The 22,383-nt window shown below is 41.3% G+C and overlaps 1 protein-coding gene across 3 annotated transcripts in view; it reads right to left on the bottom strand.

The window, feature by feature from the left end:
- The window catches only part of Mtmr10 (myotubularin related protein 10), a 55,051-nt gene that overhangs the window by 14,504 nt on the left and 18,164 nt on the right, over positions 1-22,383 (bottom strand). For 2 of the 3 annotated variants that reach the window (XM_050149121.1, XM_050149123.1), the window contains exons 6-13: positions 19,352-19,442; positions 13,619-13,799; positions 10,059-10,146; positions 9,888-9,976; positions 8,264-8,394; positions 7,168-7,237; positions 6,366-6,436; positions 1,394-1,563 (exon numbers count right to left, since the gene is read on the bottom strand). In XM_050149121.1, coding sequence (XP_050005078.1) covers positions 1,394-1,563; positions 6,366-6,436; positions 7,168-7,237; positions 8,264-8,394; positions 9,888-9,976; positions 10,059-10,146; positions 13,619-13,799; positions 19,352-19,442 — 891 coding nt within the window. The remainder of the gene's footprint in view (positions 1-1,393; positions 1,564-6,365; positions 6,437-7,167; positions 7,238-8,263; positions 8,395-9,887; positions 9,977-10,058; positions 10,147-13,618; positions 13,800-19,351; positions 19,443-22,383) is intronic. The other variant, XM_050149122.1, reaches the window with a different exon arrangement.

Here is a 22,383-nt window from a genome sequence, read left to right as displayed (position 1 = left end):
AAAATCAAAATTTTATTAAATATCTTTTTTTGGTTTTTCGAGACAGGGTTTCTCTGTGGTTTTGGAGCCTGTCCTGGAACTAGCTCTTGTAGACCAGGCTGGTCTCGAACTCACAGAGATCCGCCTGCCTCTGCCTCCAGAGTGCTAGGATTAAAGGCGTGCGCCACCACCGCCTGGCTCTGGAGATCTTTTTTCAGTCAAAAGTGCTTGAGGTTCTAAAAATTCCTGTATCTGGATGTCCATCTCCCAAAATTTGGGAAACTTTCAGCCATTATTTTATTCAATAGTCTCTGGCTTGTACCTCTTTTTATTCTTCAATGTCCACGACTCTTCAATTGTTTTTTTGAAATTATATCTCCCAAATACTGTATTTCACTACTGTCTAATTCATCTACCTATTATCCTGATATATATATATATATATATATATTATATAGCCTGATAACCTGTCTTCACTTGCCGCAATCTATTGGGAAGCTGCTAAGTTTATTCAGTTTATTGTTCCGTTTCCTAGAATTCAGTGTGAATTTTTGAGACACTTGAGTTCCTCTCTCGTCTCCTGAATTGCCTTTTAATTACATTCAGCTGTTAGTTTCTCGTTAGTACATCTGGTGTTCAATCATCTCTGTGGTTCCACTCTCTCATAACCATTCTTTAGAAGCCTCTGCCATCCACCTCATCAGCACTAGATCACTTACTGTGGACTTAGGCTTGGAGGCTCATGTTGCCTGTTCCCCAGTTTCTTGTGCTCCGACATTAGGACCGAGCACGGCAGGTCAGGTTGTTGCCTGACCATGGTGTTCCTACAGTTGCAATACTCACTATGGTGCAGAAAAATTAGGTTTGATTTTATGACAACTGGGCTGTGTTGCTTGGAAACCAAACACCCAACTTATATGTTTAAGGCCCAGAGATAAGAAGATAAACTTCAGGACAGCCCACAGCAAACAGCTTGGAGGGAGCTGCTCTGGCTCTATTCTCTCAGATGCTAGAGGTCAGGGGTTCAAGCATCATCTCTGCCTCTATTGTCACCTTTTACATCAATTTGGATTCCAATCTATTAGCCTTTAACTAACAAAGCTAGGATGTCTTAAATCAATATTGAAAAACTAAAGAAAAAGGTCCTTACCATTTTCACAATGGCAAAATTTTATCTCATGCATATTTGAAAGGTGCGAATTTGGGGCCTGTGAAGTGGCTCGGAGGGTAAACGCACTTACCACATGAACACGAAGTCCTATGTTTGATTCCAATATCTCATGATGGAAGAGAACTGACCTCTGAAAGTTGTCCTCTAACCTCCCACGGCAGGCACTATGCATTCCTCCCCCAACACCACCACCACAACACACACTTTAAAAGGAAAGTCTCGTAAGGCGGAAATACTGATTACCTCTTTCTCTGACCTCTTCAAGTGGTTGCATCTGTCTAGGAACTGGTATCCTACCATGACCCACTCCTTCTGTATCAGGCTCTGAAATCCAGTAATTGTCCTGAAATACGGATCCATCATCACTTGAACAAGGGAAGCTACCAGACAACTCAAGTCTCTTCCCTCCTCCTCTGTCAATAAAATGGAAAGAAAATGATGACCAAGAGAAATCATGACTATAAATTAGGTAATTCAACAGTATATACTTAAATTGCCTTCAAGGTAGTCTATGTAAGAGAATTTTAGTGGAGTCCAGCATATAATTTTTTATATAATTCATATTCTGTTCTTAATTGGAGACCTATATGAACCAAAAGAAGTATTAAAGCAGGTCATCAATGAGGCAAACAAGTACAGTGTTTTATCCTAATTCATTGCAGGACACAGCACTGACTATAGATGGACTTTCACATGTCACTGTTGGCAGATGTAGTTCTTTGCTTACATTTCCTACATCTCAATAGTCTGTGTACAACATCTTTCTAGAATACAGTCTACTGTTGTTTTGTCAAGGATATTAAATAAACACAGTATTTCAAAGACAAAATTACTGTACATGGCAATGACTCAGAAGTGAAGGATGGAATGAAAAGGTGGCAAGCATTTTCTTCCTACCCTTACAGCCATTTTTTTTTTCAGATTTTTGCCTTTTGAGACAAGGTCTCAATGTAACCCATACTGGCCTCGAACTTGCAGTGAAGCCAAGGGTGGCAATGGACCTCCTATCTCTGTGTCCCAAGCGCTAGTATCACAGTTGTGCATCTTGCCACCCAACCATTGTCCTTTTCAATGAGTCTAGAATTACCTTGATATCAAAGCCAGGCAAAATGATGAGAAAACTGTCAGACTTTGCAATTATAGATGCAATAGTCATGAATAAAATATTAATGTAACAAATTACTATGAAACTCTAGGAATTATTCTATGGAATGCAGGATTGTTTTAGCACATGACAAAGTAACAATAGCATATTAATAAAACAAAAGTCAATAAAAATATTATCTAGAAGCAAACAAGCATCTGACATACTTCAACATTTATTCCTAATAAAAACTCTTAATGAACTAGGGGTTAAAATAAACCTTACCAGAAACATCTCCCAAACCCCTACAACTAATATCATCCTTAATGGTAAAAAACTGAATGCTTCCCCCTAAAACTAGGAATAAAACAAGGATGTCTGCTCTCAATACTTCTACAGCACATCATACTAGAGGCGTTAAGTCAAAATAATTAGAAAAAAAAAGAAATAAAAGAGCATGTCTTTAATCCCAGCACTCGGGGAGGCAGAGGCAGGCAGATCTCTGTGAGTTTGAGGTTAGCCTGGTCTACAGAGTGAGTTCCAGGACAGCCAGAGATACACAGAGAAACCCTGTCTCAAATAAAAAATAAATAAATAAAAAAGAACTAAAAGGCGTCAGTTGGCAACAATATAACTCCTGCATATTAAAGATCAAGGATGAAGGACAGACGGCTCAACTGGTAAATGTTTGCCACGAAGAAAGCACGAGGTCCTGAGTCCTCAGCACCCACATAAAAAGGGGAGTGGTTACCTATAAGCCCAGTGCTGGGTAGGTAGAAAGAGGTGGATCCCTGGAGCTCACTGGCTAACCAGTCCAGCCAAATCCATGAGCTCAAGACACTATGTGAAAAGATAAGGTGGAGGGTGATTGAAAATGACATCTAACATTTACCTCTGGCCTCCACACACATGAACACACATGGACACGCACATACACACATCATACACATAAAAGAAAAATATTTTTAAGAAATCCAGAAAATAACCACTAGAATAAATGAGTAAGATCACAAGAACTCAGAATATAACAAGTATGCAATAAACCTGGAAAGAAGTTAAGGAAACACTGTAACCATAGAAACACCTAAAAATACCTTAAATGTACTCAAGAGATTTAAGAATCAGTGTAAACCTTGTAAAGTCTAGAACCACTGCTGACAAATGAAGGAAGACCAGAATAAGTGGGGAGACATTCACTCCACAGTTTGGTCAATTCCACACAGATGGTATTCTCCCTAAACTGATCTATGGAGTCAACATGCTCATATAACATTCCAGTAGTCCTTTTTCTTTGAACCCTAGAAATTACACAGAAATATAAATAACCCAGAATAGCCAGAACAATCTCAAAGGCCAAGATGTACAGTTAATGTCTCAATTTTAGAGCGTACTGAAGAACTGCAGCACTCAAGATACTGTGGTAGTAGCATGAAGAACTGACATAAACTCAAAGAAATAAAATAGAAAAATAAACTTTTGGCATTTACGAGTGATTTTTCATGAAAGCACCAAGGCAATTTAATGGACAAATGAAAGTCTTTTCAACAAATGATGCTGGGGCTACTTAATATCCACATACAAAACTTCTTACCTTCTCTATTTCGCTGTCATCTATCTCTCTATCTATCATCTATTTATCTAATGTATCTTTCTCTCTCAAACTCTTACCTTCTCTCCCCCCCCCCACAAATTCATTCAAAATAGATCAAAGACCTAAATTTTAAGAGCTAAAACTATAGAAGTTTTATAAAACAAAACAAAGGGAAATGTCCCTATGACCTTGAGTTGGGCAAATAGTTCTTGAATAGGATATAAAAACATGATCCATAAAAATAGATAAGTTATACTTCAAAATTTTTAAATTAGTATTTCAAAATACAAAAGGAAGGACAGACAGGACACAGTAAGAGAAAATACAAACCATGTAGGATTAAAGGGGCTTGCATCAAGAACACATACAGAAGGCTTAGAACTCAACAGAAAGAGGAAACGCATTAGAGAAATGTAAAGGAAAAGCACAATGAACTACTACCACTTCACCTGCGCCTGAGTAAGATAGACAGTGGTGCTGGGGAGGATGGAGATGAATCAGCATCCTCATCCATGCAGAGAGAGAAAATGTGGTCCAGAAGTAACTAGTCTGGCAGAAATGAAGACAGTCTAAGGAGATATGTGTGTCTCTCTGACTGTCAGACTGTTGGAACAATGGGCCCCAAGGACATGGGAATTTCCCCAGGAATCCTAAGCTGGGAGAAGAAAGGTGCTATCAGAGGGTGAGCTTGTTTCCTAGGAAGAGACTTCACACTGTTCTACCACTTGTCAGACACCATACAGAATGAGACTGAAGCCCAGGCAGTAATGGGTCAGTGTTGGGTGGGACCACACCTTGAGCAGGACTGCTTAGATGTACGCATCCTTGGCCCTCTATTTGATTTTGATCTCATGTTAGGACCCAGTCAGATGGACTTGAGCGGTTACTGGATGTCTTTGTCCTTCTTTTCCTGCTTTCCACTTTTAATTTGACTCTTTATTGGCTCGTTGAGGACGAGTGGCTGGACCTGATTTGGGGCACAAATTGTGATCCCCAAGTCCAGTAACACAGCCATTCCAGAGCATAGTTTAGCGGATCCTTACAAGATGGACATGGGTATTCAACATAACCTAGCAACCTAAAACCATGTCTTCCAAAACACATATGTGTGAGTGTTCACAGCCACAGACTCAGTGACAGTCCCCATACGGAAGCAACCTAGTGTCCATCAACAGGTAAATAGATGAACTGATTTACAAACAATCAGATACATTTTTAAAAATACATATGACACACACTCATGAACATCATAAATGCTAGGGTAAATGAAAGAAGCCATAGACAAATAACTAACTTACTGTGTGATTCCAATTATATGAACTATCTAGAAAAGGCCTATCTACAGAGACAAAAAATAGCCTAGTGAGTTGGTGCTAGGACACAGGCAGATCTCTGCGAGTTCAAGACTAGCCTGGTCTACGGAGCAAGTTCCAAGCAAGCCAACCAAGACTGCACTGTCAGACCCTGACTCAACTGCCTGTCCCCATCCCTGCCTCTCCACCAAAAAAATACCCAACTGGGGTGATGAAAAATTTCCAACACTTGACTGGGGAACTGGGGCGATGACTCAGTGGGCAAAGATCTTGCTTTATAGACCTGATGATGTGCGTTTGGGTCACTGGAACCTGTAAAAGCCTATAAAGTAGTACAAGCATCTGTAATCCCCAGCACCCCTGCTGGGAGACAGTCAGAGCCAGGAGAGCCCAGAAGTCTGCAGGCCAGCTCGCCTCTTACACAGCTATGAACAAGAGGAGCACTGTCTAAGGTAAAAGGTAAGGGCCAGCACCTGGGGTTGTCCTCGGACCTCCACTTGGGTGACATTGCATATGTGTGACCAAAATCACAAACAGAAAACCTAAGCTTTCTATGTGCTAAGTTATCAGTATAGTCAATGTGCATCAACAAATGGTTTAAAATCACACTTTAGAAGTGTCAGTGAAACAGGCTCCATACTTCTAAAGCCTTTTTGTGTGGGGAAACTGGGACTCAAGCCCAATAAGATGAGAATACTCACTGTGAAAGAGGAGGGAGGGGAGACTATAGTAGGGGTGGAAAATCAATGAAAACATTTAATTAATTTTATAAAGGAGAAAATTATTGGCTATTTCATCTGAATTTTTGATCTCAAATTATTTTTTATGTTCACAATTTAGTATGAATCAGTAAGCATTTACACTTATTAATTTGTCTGAATTAGAAAAATAGTAATTTTAATAGCAAATTTAATAGATTAGAGAGGATGCCTTGGCCAAACTAGTGCCAAGAATCAGTCCAGTCAGGGCCAAACCCACCTCCTAGGAAAGACAAAGTATTTACTAAGTGGGAGAGTCTGCCTTTCTGTTCTCCAGCAAGTCTGTGCCAGTGCGACTGGATAGCCACACTCTACAGTGTGCCTGCTGGTTCAGCAGCGCTGCGGGGGGGGGGGGGGGGGGGGGGGGGGGGGGGGGGGGGGGGGGGTAGGCACAGCTAAGATGGACACTGGTTACATTAGCATAAACAGCCACAGTGGTATTGGTATTCTCAGGAATTATTTTAATTACCTTGCAGGACTACAGAGAGACGCTGGCTTTCTAGTATGTATACAAGTTCTGCTGAGTGTTGAAGAAAAGCCCTGAAAAGAAAGAGGGAAAACACTGTTAATATGAACTATCCACCATGTACAAGCCTTTGCCTGCGGAGACATCCTACATCCTGCCCACCTGCATAAATAAATCTTAAGGGTTTACAATCACGCAAAACCCATCATCTACCATATATACATATACTTTCAACCTTTGCGATCTTCTCTGGTATTAACAGGAATGATTCTTTAGGGAATAGTATCAATGAAATTCATCAACCCTATATTTAAAAAAGAGGCTTGGACTGGAGAGATGGCTCAGCGGTTAAGAGCAGTGGCAGCTCTTCCAGAGGACCTGGGTTCAATTCCCAGCACCCACAAGAAAGCTCACAACTGTCTACAGTTCCAGTTCCAGGGGATCCGACACCCTCGCACAGACATGCAGGCAAAACATCAATGCATATAAAATAAAAATAAATAAATCATAATTTTTTAAAAAAAAGAGGTTGGTTTACATAATGTTCAGGAAACCAAACTATAGAGTGAAGATGGAGTAGCACATGTCAGAGTCATGGGTTAGGGAAGATGGGAGAAGGTGACCTGGAATAGGTACTAATGACATCTACAGATCATAGCAGTGTTTACTTTCTGGTTTGTACGTTGTGCTCCAGTTCGACAAGAAGTTACCCTGAGGAATGCTAGGTGAGGGGCACAGGGCTCTCTGTACTATCTTTTACTTCATGGGAGCTCATAATTATTTCAAAATGAAAAGTTAAACAAACCTGACATATTCTAACCACCGAGTATTTTCCAGTGACGACAACCATTTCTCTTCAGTTTCTTCAAAGGGCTCTGTAACACACACACAATGTCATTAAACTCTTTAAGTTGGTTTCACATAACCAATCTAAGAGTTAAGTGATATCCAGTGCATATTCAATAATTAGCTCTGAGGAAGCAGCACACATTTTCACTTCAATAAACCCTTAGGAGACACATTCTGATTGTTGTTTGTTTTTAAAACAGTGTCTTGCCACAAAGCCCAGACTGGACTCCAACTCTGGGTCCTCTTGTTTCACTCTCTCAAATGCTGGGGTCATAGGTATGGGCCGCTGCACTAAGATGACACGTTACAGTTCTAGAAGGAAACAAAAGAAAGCCCTCCCTAGGTCCTGTCTTCTACTTTCTGGCCTTTTCAAGGAAATCCTGGCAAGTACAGTTAACACTGTGTCCTGAGAGCTGGTGACTCCTGGCTCCCCAGAAAGCGATGCCTAGACTAAGGCCCACTCTACAGCATTGCTGCTTCAGGTCCCATCCCTAACCACTTCTCTGCACCTTCACAGCTGCCAGTGTCAGCTCTGTGTGTATACAGCCCTGGAGTCAAACACTGCCCTGCCCAGGGTGGACACAACCATTCAAGGCCCCACTCTTGCTAAGCTCTCCTACACCAACAATGCCAACTCATCATGCATGCCCTGCCCTCCGAGAGCCCACTCTACTCCAAAGATGCTTTCCTAGGACATCCTGCCCAGAGCAATGTGACCACCTAGTCTCCTTAAATTAAAACTCCGGGTTACACAGGCGACACATGCCCAGCTGAGCCACTAGCCCAAGCTTACGCACCGAACTCTCAGGAATCTCTGTGTGCAAGAAATGCTTCTTTAAGGTAGTCAGTATCTTTCACGACTTGGGGGACATTTCGCAGATTTGGTTTTTTCCTCCCCCAAACCAAAAGCGGTTTAAACTTCATTTTCTAGAGGTTGGGTCTCTCCTTAGATGTACCTACATGTCTTTAATGAACATCATTTTTCCTGATAGTTCCCACGTAATTCTTTATTCCCGTTCATTATATACATGCACAAAATAAAATGTCGTTACCATTTACGCAGAGTTGCTTTAGTTTTACAAATGCTGCTTGTATTTCTTGGATACTGGGCAAGGTCTTATCCAGATCTGACTTGTAAACGTCACTTCTTTGTGGGTGACTTTTAGTTATCGCATTGCAAATCCTAGAGAACACAAAATCCTTTAGAATCTGCTCATCCGTTTCAATACAGACCATATTCATTCTAAAGTATTTTATACTTCCTGAGCTAACCACATGATGGTGTCACCCTAAGGGGCTTAGCGAGGAAGACAGGCAGTAATTGAACAGCCATTACATAAATCAAATGGAAAACCAAAGAAAACCCAGAGAATGCCTAAGAGTGAGGCCTCAGAACTCACTGATGATGAGAGCCAAGTTGGTGGGGTACAGAGTATTCAGAAGGAGCATGAAGAAGGTGACCCAGGAGGGAAGAGCCTGTGAAATGTCTGTCAGGACAGTGAAGGACAGTGAAAAGACTCAGGAATTTACAGGTGGCTAGAGCCCATGAAATGCGGCACGGAAAGAGAAAATGACAGCACTGATAACACACTAAGGCTGCAGCTAGGCAATATGTGGGTTTATAAGATTCTGGAAAGAGAAGTGTCAAAATCATAAAGGGCTACAGGCGGAGAAAGGAAAGGAGGAGGAAAGCATCAGGCTGGGAGGCATGGTGGTCATAGCCTGGAGTTTGGCTTTAGATATATAGTTTAAAGGGCCTTGAAGATGTCCACATGGAAGGCGTCAGCTAGAGACAGTATTAATGTGTTGGTTACTAAAGCCATGACCTTCAGTGACCTCGTGTAGAAAGGAACATAGATCAGAAGACCTTCAGATGATGTTTAGAGAGAACAGAACAGGCCTATGGACAGCACAGGGCCAGCAAGGACCAAGAGCATCGAGAACTGTGGTCAGCTGTGGTAACCCAGGTCAACTATGAGTCTATGGCTATGAGTGCACCTGAGAGCAGCTTCCTACCAGTGATAGGGAGGTTACTTGTTTGTGCAAATCCATTAAAACCATTTTCTGAACTATTCTGACTTCATAGACCTAAACAAGACACATGAAATTGAAAGAGGTTTGATTTATCCTAAAGTATGTCAAGTGGAAATAGCTGTACATTGAAAGTATGTTAAAGGAAAGTGTTTTATCAAACAAAGATGAATTTAGTATTGTTTAGGTGGAAGTCCTATGGCTGTCCATATATGCCCAAAAAGGTTGGGATGTTAGGGATCTCCAGCTAGAGGCATCATTCTATGCTCTGGTCTCACTCCTCCCATTCCAAACCCTGATTCTGAGAAAGCCTGCCAAAAGTCAACCCCTCCCTGGGGCTGCTCAAGACCATGCCTACAGGCTACATAAGACCTTGTAGCCATATTTGCCATTTGATTCCTCCCCTGCCTTCCCAAGGGTCACCCAGGAGCTGCTTTGCTCTGCTCAGATTAAACCTGGACTTACTCATTCAACCTGATCTGACTTATTACATAGGCAGCAGCATAATTACCAGGGGATTTAAACTTTTCAAGTATATTCATTCTTTGCAAAATGGTAATCACTGCATAGAATGTATGGTGATACCAACTATTTCCAAATAGTAGGTCTATGATACCAAGTACACTGACCACCTTCCTCCCTTACCTCTGGTCAATCTTCCTTTGCTGCAGCGCATCTTTGATGAGGGCCATTCGCACAAGAGCGCTGCCGTTAGAGTGGCTCCAGCACCAGAACTAGGAGACAGGCAGAATCCTCATTTAACTGGACAGAAACAGTGGATATTAGCATCAATAACATCCAACAGAAGTCACTTACTGGCATCCTTCTTCCAACAAAAGAATGGGAAAAGATCTTCAGGTCTTGGTCTGCTAATGAACTTGGCACGACAAAGTATTCTGGAAGGCTAACAGGAGAGAAAGAGGTCATGCATGAGTCAGGTGCTCACCATGTTCACTGCTGCGCTACTCACAGTAGCTCAACTTCAACTAAGAAAATGACCCACCAGATTGGGCCGTTGATGTGGGAGTCCCCTCTGTGTGTTGCTTGTATTGGTTAATGAATAAAGAAACTGCCTTGGCCTGTTGATAGGGCAGAACTTAGGTAGGCGGAGAAGACAGAACTGAATTCTGGGAGGAAGAAAGTAGAGTCAAGGAGGTGCCATGGATCCGCTGCCAGAGATAGACATGCTTTGCTGGTAAGCACACAGATTAATAGAAATGGGTTAAATTAAGACTTAACCAATAAGAAGCTAGAGCTAATGGGCCAAGCAGTGATTTAATTAATACAGTTTCTGTATGGTTATTTTGGGGCTAAGCTATCCAGGTGGCTGGGACGAACAAGCAGCCTCTCCTTGCAACAGCCTGTGGGACATTTTCTTAACTGATCGTTGATGTGGGAGGACCCACTCACTGTAGTTGGTGCCACTCCAGGGATGGCAGTCCTGGGTGCTATAAGAAAGCAAACCGAGCAAACCATGAGGAGCAAGACAACAAGCAACACTCATCCATGGTCTCTGGCTCCAGGTTCCTGCCCTATTTGAGTTCTTGCCCTGATTTTCTTCAGTGATGAACAGTGATGTGGAAGTGTAAGCAAAATAAATCCTTTCTTCCCAAGCTGCTTATGGTCATGTGCTTTATCACAGCAATAGTAACCCTAAGATACTATCCATCAACCAATGACTAGGTAACTAAAATGTGGTCCGTATACACAGTTGAATTTTATTCAGCAGTAAAAGAAAATAAAATCATGACATTTGCAGAAAAATGATGGAACTGGAAATCATTCTGTTAAGCGACATGAGCCAGACTTAAACAGAGCAATCCAACATGTCCTTTCATACATTGGACCTGATTTAAATGTGTGAGGGGTGTATGTTTGTAAAGGTCATAGAACTAGGAAGGGGAACATGATGGGGAGGAAAAATTTGAAGGGAGGGGGAAGAGGGAAAAGGTCATGGAGCACACCTGTCATGAAAGCAGGGTTCTTGTGGGAGGAGACCATTAGAGGGGACAGAAGGAATGGGAGAGGAATGTGGGAGCTGGGGATGAACTAGAACGAAATATAAAGGCATATATGTAAGAAATTATGAAACCCATTATTTTCAAAATTAAGAACTTAATTTCAAAAAGTTGGAAGACAACTCAGTAGGTAACGTTTCTGCCACTGAAGCGTGAGGACCTGCGTTTGACCCCAGAACCCATGAACAAAGCTGACATGGTGGCACCTGCTTCCAATCCCCAGGCTGGGGAAGCAGAGGCAAGTAGATTCCCGGAGCTCACAGGTCAGCCAGCCTAGCCTAAGCCAATAACACACCCTATATCAAAATAAAATGGCATACGCGTCTGGGGAATGGTACCTGAAGTTCTCTGGCCTCCACATGCACACGTGCACCCTACCACCACAACTAACTTCTTAAAAAGGATAAAAAGTCCTATACTTAAAACACAATGATGTACTCTGAGAACCTCATAAATGTATGAAACACATTTATCTCCTCTTAATGTGCGCTCCACTTAGTTGGATGGCATCATGGGAGGCACTGATAATCCCTCTCAGTGTACATGTATGATGTTGTCAATTCTCATAAAATTAAAATTTGAACATGAGAAAAATATAGAACAATTAAGTATTTTCTAGAACGACTATTACTCTTTGGGAAACACCATCACTACGCATCCATGTCTTGTAGGTTGTGGAAAGAAGGTAGGCAAACAAAAGCAAAGTCTGTGTGGAGTGTGCATAAGAAGGGCACCCATAAGCCCACATATGTGAATGTTAGTCAGCAGGGAACGGCACTACTTGAGAGAGATTTGGAGGAAGTGTGTTACTGGGGTGGGCTTTGAGGTTTCAAAAAGCCCACACTAGGGCCACTGTGTTCGCCCTGCCTACAGATCAGGCTGTAGCTCTCAGCTGCTGCCCCGGTGTCTGCCTGCGTGCCGTCACGCTCCCCATCATGATGATAATGGATTAAGCCTGTGTAAGCAACCCTAGTTAAATGCCTGCTCTGAGAAGAACTGCCTTGGTAGTGGTGTCTCTTCGTGGCAGTAACACAGTGCACGAGACAGCCTGTGAAGCTACAGAGAAGTTCACGGCCCTCCCTGTCCTCCTCTTCTACCTTTCCTCCACACAGCCCAGCAGGTAGACAGGGGCAGGCCTAGCCAGGCTGTGCCATGTGCTTCTCAGGACATAAACTGACACAAGCTGACTGGGAAGTGAAATCCAAAGGGAAGCAGAAGATGAAAACGACAGGATCCAAACTACCCTTCCCAGACCTATAAACCGAGAAGTTCCTTCTGACAACATGACAGCACAATGTCCCCAAGAAAGCTGATTATAGCCAATGGAGACTTCAATGACCGGTCTCAAGGTGTTCTCAAAACTTCACCAATACTAAGTGACATTAAACTAAGAAACAACAATTCCTGGTCACTTTTAAAGAGTTCTAGGACATCAGTTCACTATTCTAAAAAACTGTTGAGTAAAAGAAAGATTTTTATGAACCTATTTATATATATACGTATTTTATTTTTTTTAAATATGAGCTATAGTTCATGGTACTCAGAGCTGATGGGGAAAGTATGCTAGAAAGTAGAAAGATGGTAAAAGTAGGACATAACCAACAGCAACGTTAATGAAATAACAGGTCCAGGTAGCCATCCTCCCACTCAGTGAAAACTATTCTGGGACACTGAAACCGAGATACAAAAAATGGAACTTTACAGTGACAGAGTAAGCAGACAGCCCTCAGGTGTCAGCACATACACATACACAGACACAGCCAGCTAGCCAGAGACTGAGGGAGTACATACATGACAAGCAAGCTAGAGACTAGATGGGATGCACAGGGAACAGCACCATCTGATGAAGCAAAAACACTGAGTCTGGGTTCAATTGCTCCTCAGGATGCAAAGGACACGTTAAAGGACAGGACAGAGATAAATCAGTAATTAGAATATGGGAAATTCCACAGACCAACAGTGTGGCTTTGTCTGTAAATGCATATGTGTAACAGAGGAGAAACAAAAACGTTGTACATTAAAAGGCCTATGTTACACATCATTCAAATTCAGTGTAAAATATTCTTGAATTTTAAATCAACTTTAAAAGACAGTTGTAAGAAAACTGCAAACAAATACTCACTAGATTACGAATGATAAAAAAATACAGTCAACATCTTTTAAATGTTACAGATGGTGGTGTTTATACTACAAAATCTTTAACTTTAAAATAAAGTATCCTTTAAACCTTATTTAAAACAGGTATTAACCATTAACTGGCAAGCTCATCAATGGAAGTAGAGTTGGATTATTCTCCACAGAAGTCTTTTCCAGATGTGTGTGTGCCCGCACATGTGCACATGTTAAAATAAGACTTACCATGTAGATATCATGTAACCCTCGTTGATAGAACAAACTCTCCACCCAGAAGCACCTGTCCTCTTGATCTCTCTGTCCCAGTCTGAGTAAGTTTCAAACAGTGGCGTCCTCTGGCTGCTGCTACTGCCAACTCCGCTCCACACTCCTCCACCTCCTGAGGATACTCCATTAACTTTGCTGGCTATGGGAAAAGCAATATTAATTTGTTGAACTATCCCGTCTCAGCCAGCATTTGCTTGCTGTCTTCTGTTATATGCATACCCTGAGCTGTGGCCTCCTGCCTGTCATCTGTCATGTCTCTCTAAAATCTTTGCATCACAATCTCACCTGGTCCTGGCCGGCTCCTTCCTGCTGTACAGACACCTTTTCCTTTCCTATTCTTCTCCTGCTTCATCTCCTCTGCTTGCAGATGAGCAGCCAACTTGATTCTGAAGACTTCAAGCTGTCCCACTGGCTGCTGATGCTGCTTTGCCACACACGGTTCTTTTTCTACGAGGCACTTCCTTATATAATGATCGATGCCTGCTGCCCACATTTTGTCTCCATTTACTCTCCTTATTTTTCAATTATCTCCCATTTCCACCAATTTATGGAAACTTCCTGAGCCTCAACTTTCTCCCTGTTCTGAACCAAGGGGTAAACTGCTATCTGCTTACTCTCTCCACACTGGGGTGGGAAGTTCATGGATCCACCCAACAGTTTTCAAGTTCTCAGAATATTTTATTTTTCTAGCAACATGTTCGCATCTGTTCACTAGATGATTCTTGGCTCTGTATGGCTACTCAACTCGAAAAGCTGACAAAGCAGTTTGTGCGTCGCAAGAAGATACAGCACTATCCTACATGGTGAGTCAGTCTGGAGGTAGGTCTAGACTTCACTTCCTTAGGAAGGAACGTTTCCAAAAAGAGAAGACATAATCCCTTTTGGCCCAATGTCTCACTGCCCCACGTTTAAGTGGCAGTTCCTAGGCCGACATTCCTTACCTGATGGCTTTATGACACTAGCTTCTTACCCCAACCTTTCAATGAGTCTCCTTTTCTAAAGAAATCGAATTTAAATGGCTTCTTTGGGTCATACAGATCCCTCACATAACTAATTATTTACCATTGTTTCCAACTTTCTTTCTTTCCTGTAGCCATGCAAAATGCCTAATCATCACGTGAACATGCTACACCCCATTCTCAATGGTTAGTTCTCAAAAGTTCATTATTAACTCCTGGCAGAAGACAGATGTTTTTGGAGAACTTACACTGAGCTACTAAGGTCTGAGAACAGAAAGGTGAATTTCTGTCTATTATTCTGAAAGCTATAGCCCGACAGTAGTAGGTGGGTACAGAAAGTATGAGCACAGAAGAACTATATACAATAAAGATGCAGAAAGGGGTGGGCAAGAAAGCTGTCTTGACTTGGCAGCATCTGAATAGGTCCTGAAGAGAGTGTCAGGTAGCTGGTAAGGAGGAGGTGGGCATGCTGAGCAGAGAATGGGAAGATGGTAAGCATCAAGGAAACCATACAATTTAGCAGGAAAGCCAGACATGGTAGAAGGGCAGCTACAGATTACACAAGACCTAGAATTTAGATCTGTGCTACTTGAGAATAGGACCACTAGCCAGCCACAGTGGCCATTTATATATAAACTAAAACAAAATTTAAATAAAAACTAATGTCAGTCACTAAGGTACACTAAGGACAATTCAAGTGCTTAACAGGCACATGGAGCTGAGTACCACACAGGACAGTGCACAAGAAGGGGCACTTCCATCACTGAGGAACACTAGTCTAGATCACAAGGGTCCATGTGCTGTGTTAGGAATTCTGAACTTTACCCCTGAGTCTGATTTTAACAGGATTTCACAAAAATTATAATGCTAATTAGCTTCTATCCTTACATCCCACTTCACTTCAGTACTTCCACTGTGGAACGTAACACCTAGAAAGTGTGCTTTCTAGATGACTCATCAATACAGTGTTCTAAAGCATTAAGCAACTGATTGTATTACTAATGCACATGGGGAAAATCCCATATGGTCAGTTCAGTAAGTACAGAAAAACTTTTGGTAGGGCTCAACCCGTTTTTTGTTTGTTTGTTCATTTTAAGACATCTTTTCCAATTTGATACAGAGTATTTTTCTAGAACCTGCAACAAACAGCATTACCATTAAAGCTAAAGAGAGAAATGGTGTCTTCTAGCTAGCTACTCAGCACTGTACCACAAACTTTGGCCACTTAACAGGACAGCCATCAGAGAACACGGATAGAAAGAACACACTCATTTGTGGGAGTTAGCTAGCACTTCAGCAGCAAATCCCCAGCTGAGTTCATACCTAGTTTTCTGAATTTCTGAAATCACATGAGGATGCTCTACTATTTGAGATTATTTCTCTGACCTCCTTATGAATAGACAGATTTTCGGAACACAAAGTGAGATCATTCTGGGTCGGATGCATGTGCGCCGTTTTGCAGGTTCCTTTCTCAGTAGCTGGGACTGACTACACTGCCATTAGCTCTGTGTCTTCTTTGGAGAGAGTTCATTATGCAATACATAATAGATAAGTAATCTGACTGCACAGACTGCAAATTCTAGTGTTTCCTAAAAAGCCCCAAAGGACCGCTCTAACTATGGACTGCTCAGAAGGATTGCGGCAGCGAGCTAGTCAAAGTGAGGGATCCTGGGAGACCTGGATTTCCTGATGGCTACCTGAAAGGTTTTACACATAGCTCTTCTGCAGACTAAAAGAATGGAGGCACTAGGAATTCTTGACCCGGCATTTGCTATAATATTTTAGATATCTAGCCCTAGAATGTGATGCTATTTTATTGCTTCTGTGTAACTGATTCCCCACTGGCACTCAGAACAAGCTCATGTAACAAGAAAGATAGGAAAAATGGTCAATATATGTAAAGAAAGCCTGCCACTATGGTGGCAGAGCGGGAACTACAAGTCACAAAGAAAGGCAAAGGAGGCAACCTCAAAATACTAAGGCTGCTCTTAGCAGAGACTCTGACCCTGTGAGTATGAGAGGAGCCGACATACTGTTTCGATAGTGATTCTGCTGCTATGGCAGCTAACATTCAGGAGAAAAGACTGGTCACATCGTTTATAGTCAGTCACACTGAGAACGCTAGAAGCACCCAACCAACAAAGTGACAATTCCTACATTGTGCCAAAGAGTTATATACTATGTATTTTTTCAAATAAGCAATTAAAGTAAATTCTATAATCCTAATTTAAAGACTACATTGCTAGAGAGGATAAATTTAATAAAGCTCACTACAAATGTACATGTTTTAATGGGGCAGCTTTGGATCACAGTAGCATGTTTAGGTGTTGTGTGCAGCAACTGCTCCAAAGCCTGTGGAGCTGCACACTGCCCTGTACCTCAGCATGCTCACTGCAGTGTGGATGGCTACTGATCCTCTCAGAAGTGGGTCTTACTCATCTGATGCTGGAGAGTGCCTAAGACAGCAGGAGAGTCATCAGATAGCTGAAGGGGACAGTCTCCAACTTCAGCTCCTACTTGTGGAAACACCTTTGTCACCTACCTGCCTGAAAGGGGCTTCTTTAATCCAGCCAGTGAGTCAAGGTGCCATCCAGAGGTTCAAGAGAGGGCAATGAGCATCCTTCACTCACAAATTAGTGAACTGTTACTGCAGTGTATGCAAGTTTCAGGCTCCTTTTGATCTTAGGGATGCACTTTATGCTTCTGTAACAGCATGGAAGGATATTAAAGGATGTTACCCTATGAGTAAAGCTTTGGCCAGAACTATGCTTATGAAGAATTTGCTGAAGGAGGAGGAGTTAGAAGATGGACTAGTAAAAAGGGCTCCTGAATATTTTAAGTAATTATTAATCATCCAATTATATCAGCCAGTTATAAGAAAATAAGAGGGACTGGTTTATAAGAAAACATGAAGTACTTCAAGTTTTATAGACTGGAGATGCCCACAAGAAATGAAGGAGGTAGGATCCAAACAGTAACACATGCAGGTGTCAGGTCACCAACTGCACAGTTGATTGTACTTGGCGAGCCCAGTCATTATGTTTTTGCAAAAGTCATTACTTAGCCACCAAATCATTGCTATTAGAAAAAAGCAGCATGAAGAAATAGGCTGTACCACAGCAAACTGAAGGAGGCTTCCAAGACTGACTGGAAATGCTCATCCGAGCCGCTGTTCTGAAATGGTACCTCACTAATGAGCATGGTGATCACCGCAAGGATTTGTGCTTTGTTTTCAGATAGGAAGTGAATTACAGAAAAGTATCAACTTCAAGAATAACTGTACTGCTCAAGACTAAATTATACTTACTGTACATATGGATAAGAAAAATTAAGATACAAATCTGTATTATCCAATTTCTATGAAGTAGGAAATGAAAGCTGTTCTGAGACGGTATTTTCAAAGTCATGAAGATGTACTGAAAGCATCTGTCCCAGGCGCCAATGCCACATTTCTATGCAGTGACACCACGGTGAACTGAAATGCACTCGCATCATAAGCTACGTGATTTACTACCTCGTGTTTTAAGGTAAGGCATATAGAGGTTCAGTACAATTAGTGAGCTATAGAGTTTTAAGAATTTATTTATTTATTTCATGTGCATTGTTGTTTGGCCTGCATGTATGTATGAGGATATTGGATCTCCTGGAATTGAAGTTACAGAGTCGTGAGTTGCCATGTGGGTGCTGGGAATTGAAGCCAAGTCCTCTGGAAGAACAGCCAGTGCTCTTAACCTCTAAGCCATCTCTCCATAAGTTATGTAATTTACTCCCTTGTGTTTTAAGGTAAGAAGTATAGAAGTGCAGTACAATAATAATCTATAGGCCCTAGAACAGTGGTTTTCCACCTTCTTAATGCTGTGATTCTTTAATATACTTCTTCATGTTGTGGTGACCCCCAACCATAAAACTATTTTCACTGTTACTTCATAACTATAATTTTGCTACTGTTATGAATCATAATGTAAATTTTTTGGAGACAGATGTTTGCCCCTAGCCCATGCGGGACAAATGGATCTTCCATTGACTTTTCTTCTGTGAACACTGGTGGAATGTGTACTTCCGACAGCTTCACTGTACAGTCACTAACTAACCCATGAGGAGGCTAACAGGAGATACATGGTCACTGTACTAGGAATTACATTATCTAGAACAGAGTATTTAAAACAGAATTACATAATCAAATCTAAGCTTTTTTCTTGATGATGTCATAGCTAACACAGATATGTGGACTAAACTGTTTAATTACCACAAAATTGCCTAGAATATATCTATTTTTGACAAATGCTCATCTTTCCACTGGTCTTATTCACAACAGAAAGTTGGTATTTTGAAAATCTTAACAAAGTTCTCCAAAAGGTTTTAACCATTTCAGCTTTTATATAAAAATCATATTTTGCTAGAAATTTTGTGGTTTTCAACTATCTTTTGGTTTTCTGCCTGTTTTAAAATCCAAGTTACTGAATAAAAATAACAGGAGACATACTGAGCATAAAATACAAACCAGTGCCTACAGGGAAAATAGGTGCTTTGACTCCTACAAGCTAGGGCTTATGGCTGCCTGCCTGGTCACTTCTCAAGAGACACCGACAAACAGTGGCTCTTCTAGGGCATGGTGCTTGTCTCCTAGCAGCTATGAAGCTAACAACCCTACACTCACTAAAAGTCTAACAAACATACAAATAAGATGGACACATGTAAAGTTAGTCACAGTACTTAATATTTTCATATTTACCTGAATTGTGGTATTTTTTCCCAACATATTCAAATGCAAAGAGTAGCTGGAGGTCTGTTGGCTGGGAATAATGAGCTATTGCAAGGCATACCTAGGAAAAATTCTACATTTAGAATTTGAATGTAACACACTTAGTTAAATGAAATGTACAGTAAGGCTTTAGCCACTGGGAGAGTCATCCTGGGGCAATGACTACAAACACTATTTACATGTTTTTCTGTTGACCTAGAATATGAAAGAACTATTTAAGGCCAAGTTATCTCCTTCATTGTTCTGCCCCCCAAGACACTGTAAGCATTCAATATGTATTTGCTGAGTTCAATTTTTAAGTGGAATAATTTTATCTGTAAATAAAACTTGAAAGCTAGAAAAGCGTTCTCCCAAAAGATAGTAACAACATATCCACTCTACAACAACCAAACCCAAGTTTCAATTTTAGTGGATTTTAAAAATCTTCAGGGATTTAAAAAAAAATTCTAACTCTAAACCACAATCATAAAAATTAAAATTAGGAGTATCTATATCTAGATAAGATAAAGAAGCACATTTTAAAAAGCATTCCAGTGAAATGGATTAAGACTAGAAAAGCATGGGCTAGAAAAACCAATAAATCAAGACCTGTGTGCTAGCTCTACTAAGCACTTGCTATGACCTGTGTGAATTGGTTCTTTTCTTATAGCCTTGGCCTTCTCATCTGTGAAATGACAGAAATGCCTGAGCTGTTTTAAGTATTAACAACTGAGCATGCCTAGCCTTCAAAAGCACTCCGTGTACAGAAACACTACTGTTCTCAAAGGGTACTGGATGGAAAGAAGGACAGTGTTCTAAGCTTACAAGCCATGGATGAGACCGAGGAAGAAAACAGCCCTGACGTGAACAAAGAAGAAACAAGTCTAAGGCGTGTGTGGAGCAAGAAAGAAAGATGGTCTTTCTTAAAGTGGTTATATATGACTTAAAGGTGAAGCACAAACCAGAATGATGCACTTTTGACAATGAGCAAGCAAGAAAAGTTTATTGTTAGCTCATCTCAAAGCAGTGGTGTCTGGACTAAGTTGATGCAAATTCCATTAACCATTAAGTATATGTCAGCTTGTTGCTTAGACTGCATTTTAAAACATCTTCCAGATAATAGCATTTCCTATCATAAAAAGTTAAAGCATAAACCAAGGAGACATAACTTACCACTAGACTTTAATGAAAGGAAAATCTTGCTGAAACTTTTATTGCCTTAATTTCTCAGTGCCTAACCACAGAGCATCCTGTAAGGGTCCCACTTACAATCTTATAAGACGACCTTTTCCGCTCTGCAATTCCTGTTCTGTACATCAACAGAACACTGTGCTGTTCAGTGCTGTCACCTTGACAGAACCTAGACTCACCGGAAGACGAGCCTCTGGACACGCCCTGACTAGGTCCATCTAAACTGTGGTAGAAGAACCATTCCTTAGACAGGGAGCCCCGACTGTGCAAGTGGAAAAGCAAACCACTCTGTTCTTGTTACTGTGGTGTGGTGTGACCTGGAGCTTGCTTCAGGCTCCTAATCCAGAACTGTGAGCTGTTCTCCCTTAAGTTGCTTTGGTCAGAGTACTTTATCACAACTGGAAGAGAAACAAGTCTTCCTTGAAGGACTTCTAGCAGCGAAGCTTCTCCATCCACGCCTTCATAGGGTCTACGGCTATGTTTACTTCATACACACACTTACAGCACTTCTTATGGCTGCCCTATTTTGCTACGCTGCCGTAACTACATCCTGAAGCCAGACATGTTTTATGGTACCTCTGTGGGCTTCCCTGAATCCTAGATATCTACACTTAAGAACTGTCTTCTAAAATGTGTTTTTGGTTAATTACTTGGCTAAACAACTCTTACCTTTCCAAGGTTCCCTTAGTCATCTATGGTCAGACGAAAGGATATCTGTAAACATTGTGTCTGACTGACTGCAGCCGCATCTGCCATGCCCACTGCTCTCCCAGCCAGCCCTACTTTCTTGTAAACAGCCAGAGCTACTACATATGAGTCTCAGCAAACTTCCCTGGATGGAGACTAAGAAACTAAAGCTTTTGTATGCTGTAGTATCCTGTGACTTTCTGGACAGGCACTGTGTCTGGCAGTGACAGCACTAAGCACGTTAGCAGACAGAGCAGTTACCAGTGTAATCATGAAAATGCTAACTAACACTATAACTAGTCTTCTGCTTCTTCTAAGAAAATCAGAAAGCTGCATAGGCCCATTAACAGAGAAGAAATTCACAGATCACTAATGATGGAACATGTTTATGAAGCAAAAGAGCACAAATCTCACGTATAAAGCAAAACCCAACACAGCCTATTTCTAAAGCCCCTTTAAAAACCACACAGTGGCACAGTAGCTTCAAAGCAGGTATGTCAAGCAGCATGTATACTTAAAGACAATAAGTAAGACTGTGAGACTGAAATTTGGTTCAGTGCCTTCTACAACAGCTGCTTTCCTGAGGAAGGGAAGTTTGTATTGCAAATTGAATTTGCTCTTCAGAAGCATGATTATACACACGCAAAGCTATTGTCTGGCACAGGCATATGTACACTTGCATATCTGGAGGAGAGTCATGTTGTTTCTGTGGAACACCCAAAGGAGAGAGAAAGCCAGATGTCTTTTGTTTTATACTTTTCCCAACACACTGTTCTAAAAGACTATGTCCAAATTCCTTGCTTCTTCTTGTAAGAGACTCTGAAAGTCTTTATAAGATCTCATTTGCATGTAAAATTATTCTTACTATACAGATATTCCCTAATTAATAATTTGTAAGGAAAAACCCATAGTCAATTAATCTTCTAATTGAAGCACAGCACAGGAGACATCAAATCTAAGGAATGATTAACCTCCAGCTTTACCACATTTGCAAGCAAACCAAGTTCCCTACATTTCTGTGGCTCAGTACCAAGGATGAATATCAAGTTTCAGGCAAAAATAACAGCCCAATGCAGGTGTACTCATATCTGCAATCTTACCAGCATATGGGAGACTGAGACAGGATTACCACTTTCAAGCCAGCC

The sequence above is a fragment of the Alexandromys fortis genome, unplaced genomic scaffold (assembly GCF_014885135.2).
Source record: "Alexandromys fortis isolate MF-2015 unplaced genomic scaffold, M_Fortis_MF-2015_v1.1 scaffold_67, whole genome shotgun sequence".
NCBI classification, from domain to species: domain Eukaryota; kingdom Metazoa; phylum Chordata; class Mammalia; order Rodentia; family Cricetidae; genus Alexandromys; species Alexandromys fortis.
Note: the sequence above shows the minus strand (reverse complement) of the source record. Positions and strands in the feature narration are given on the sequence as shown.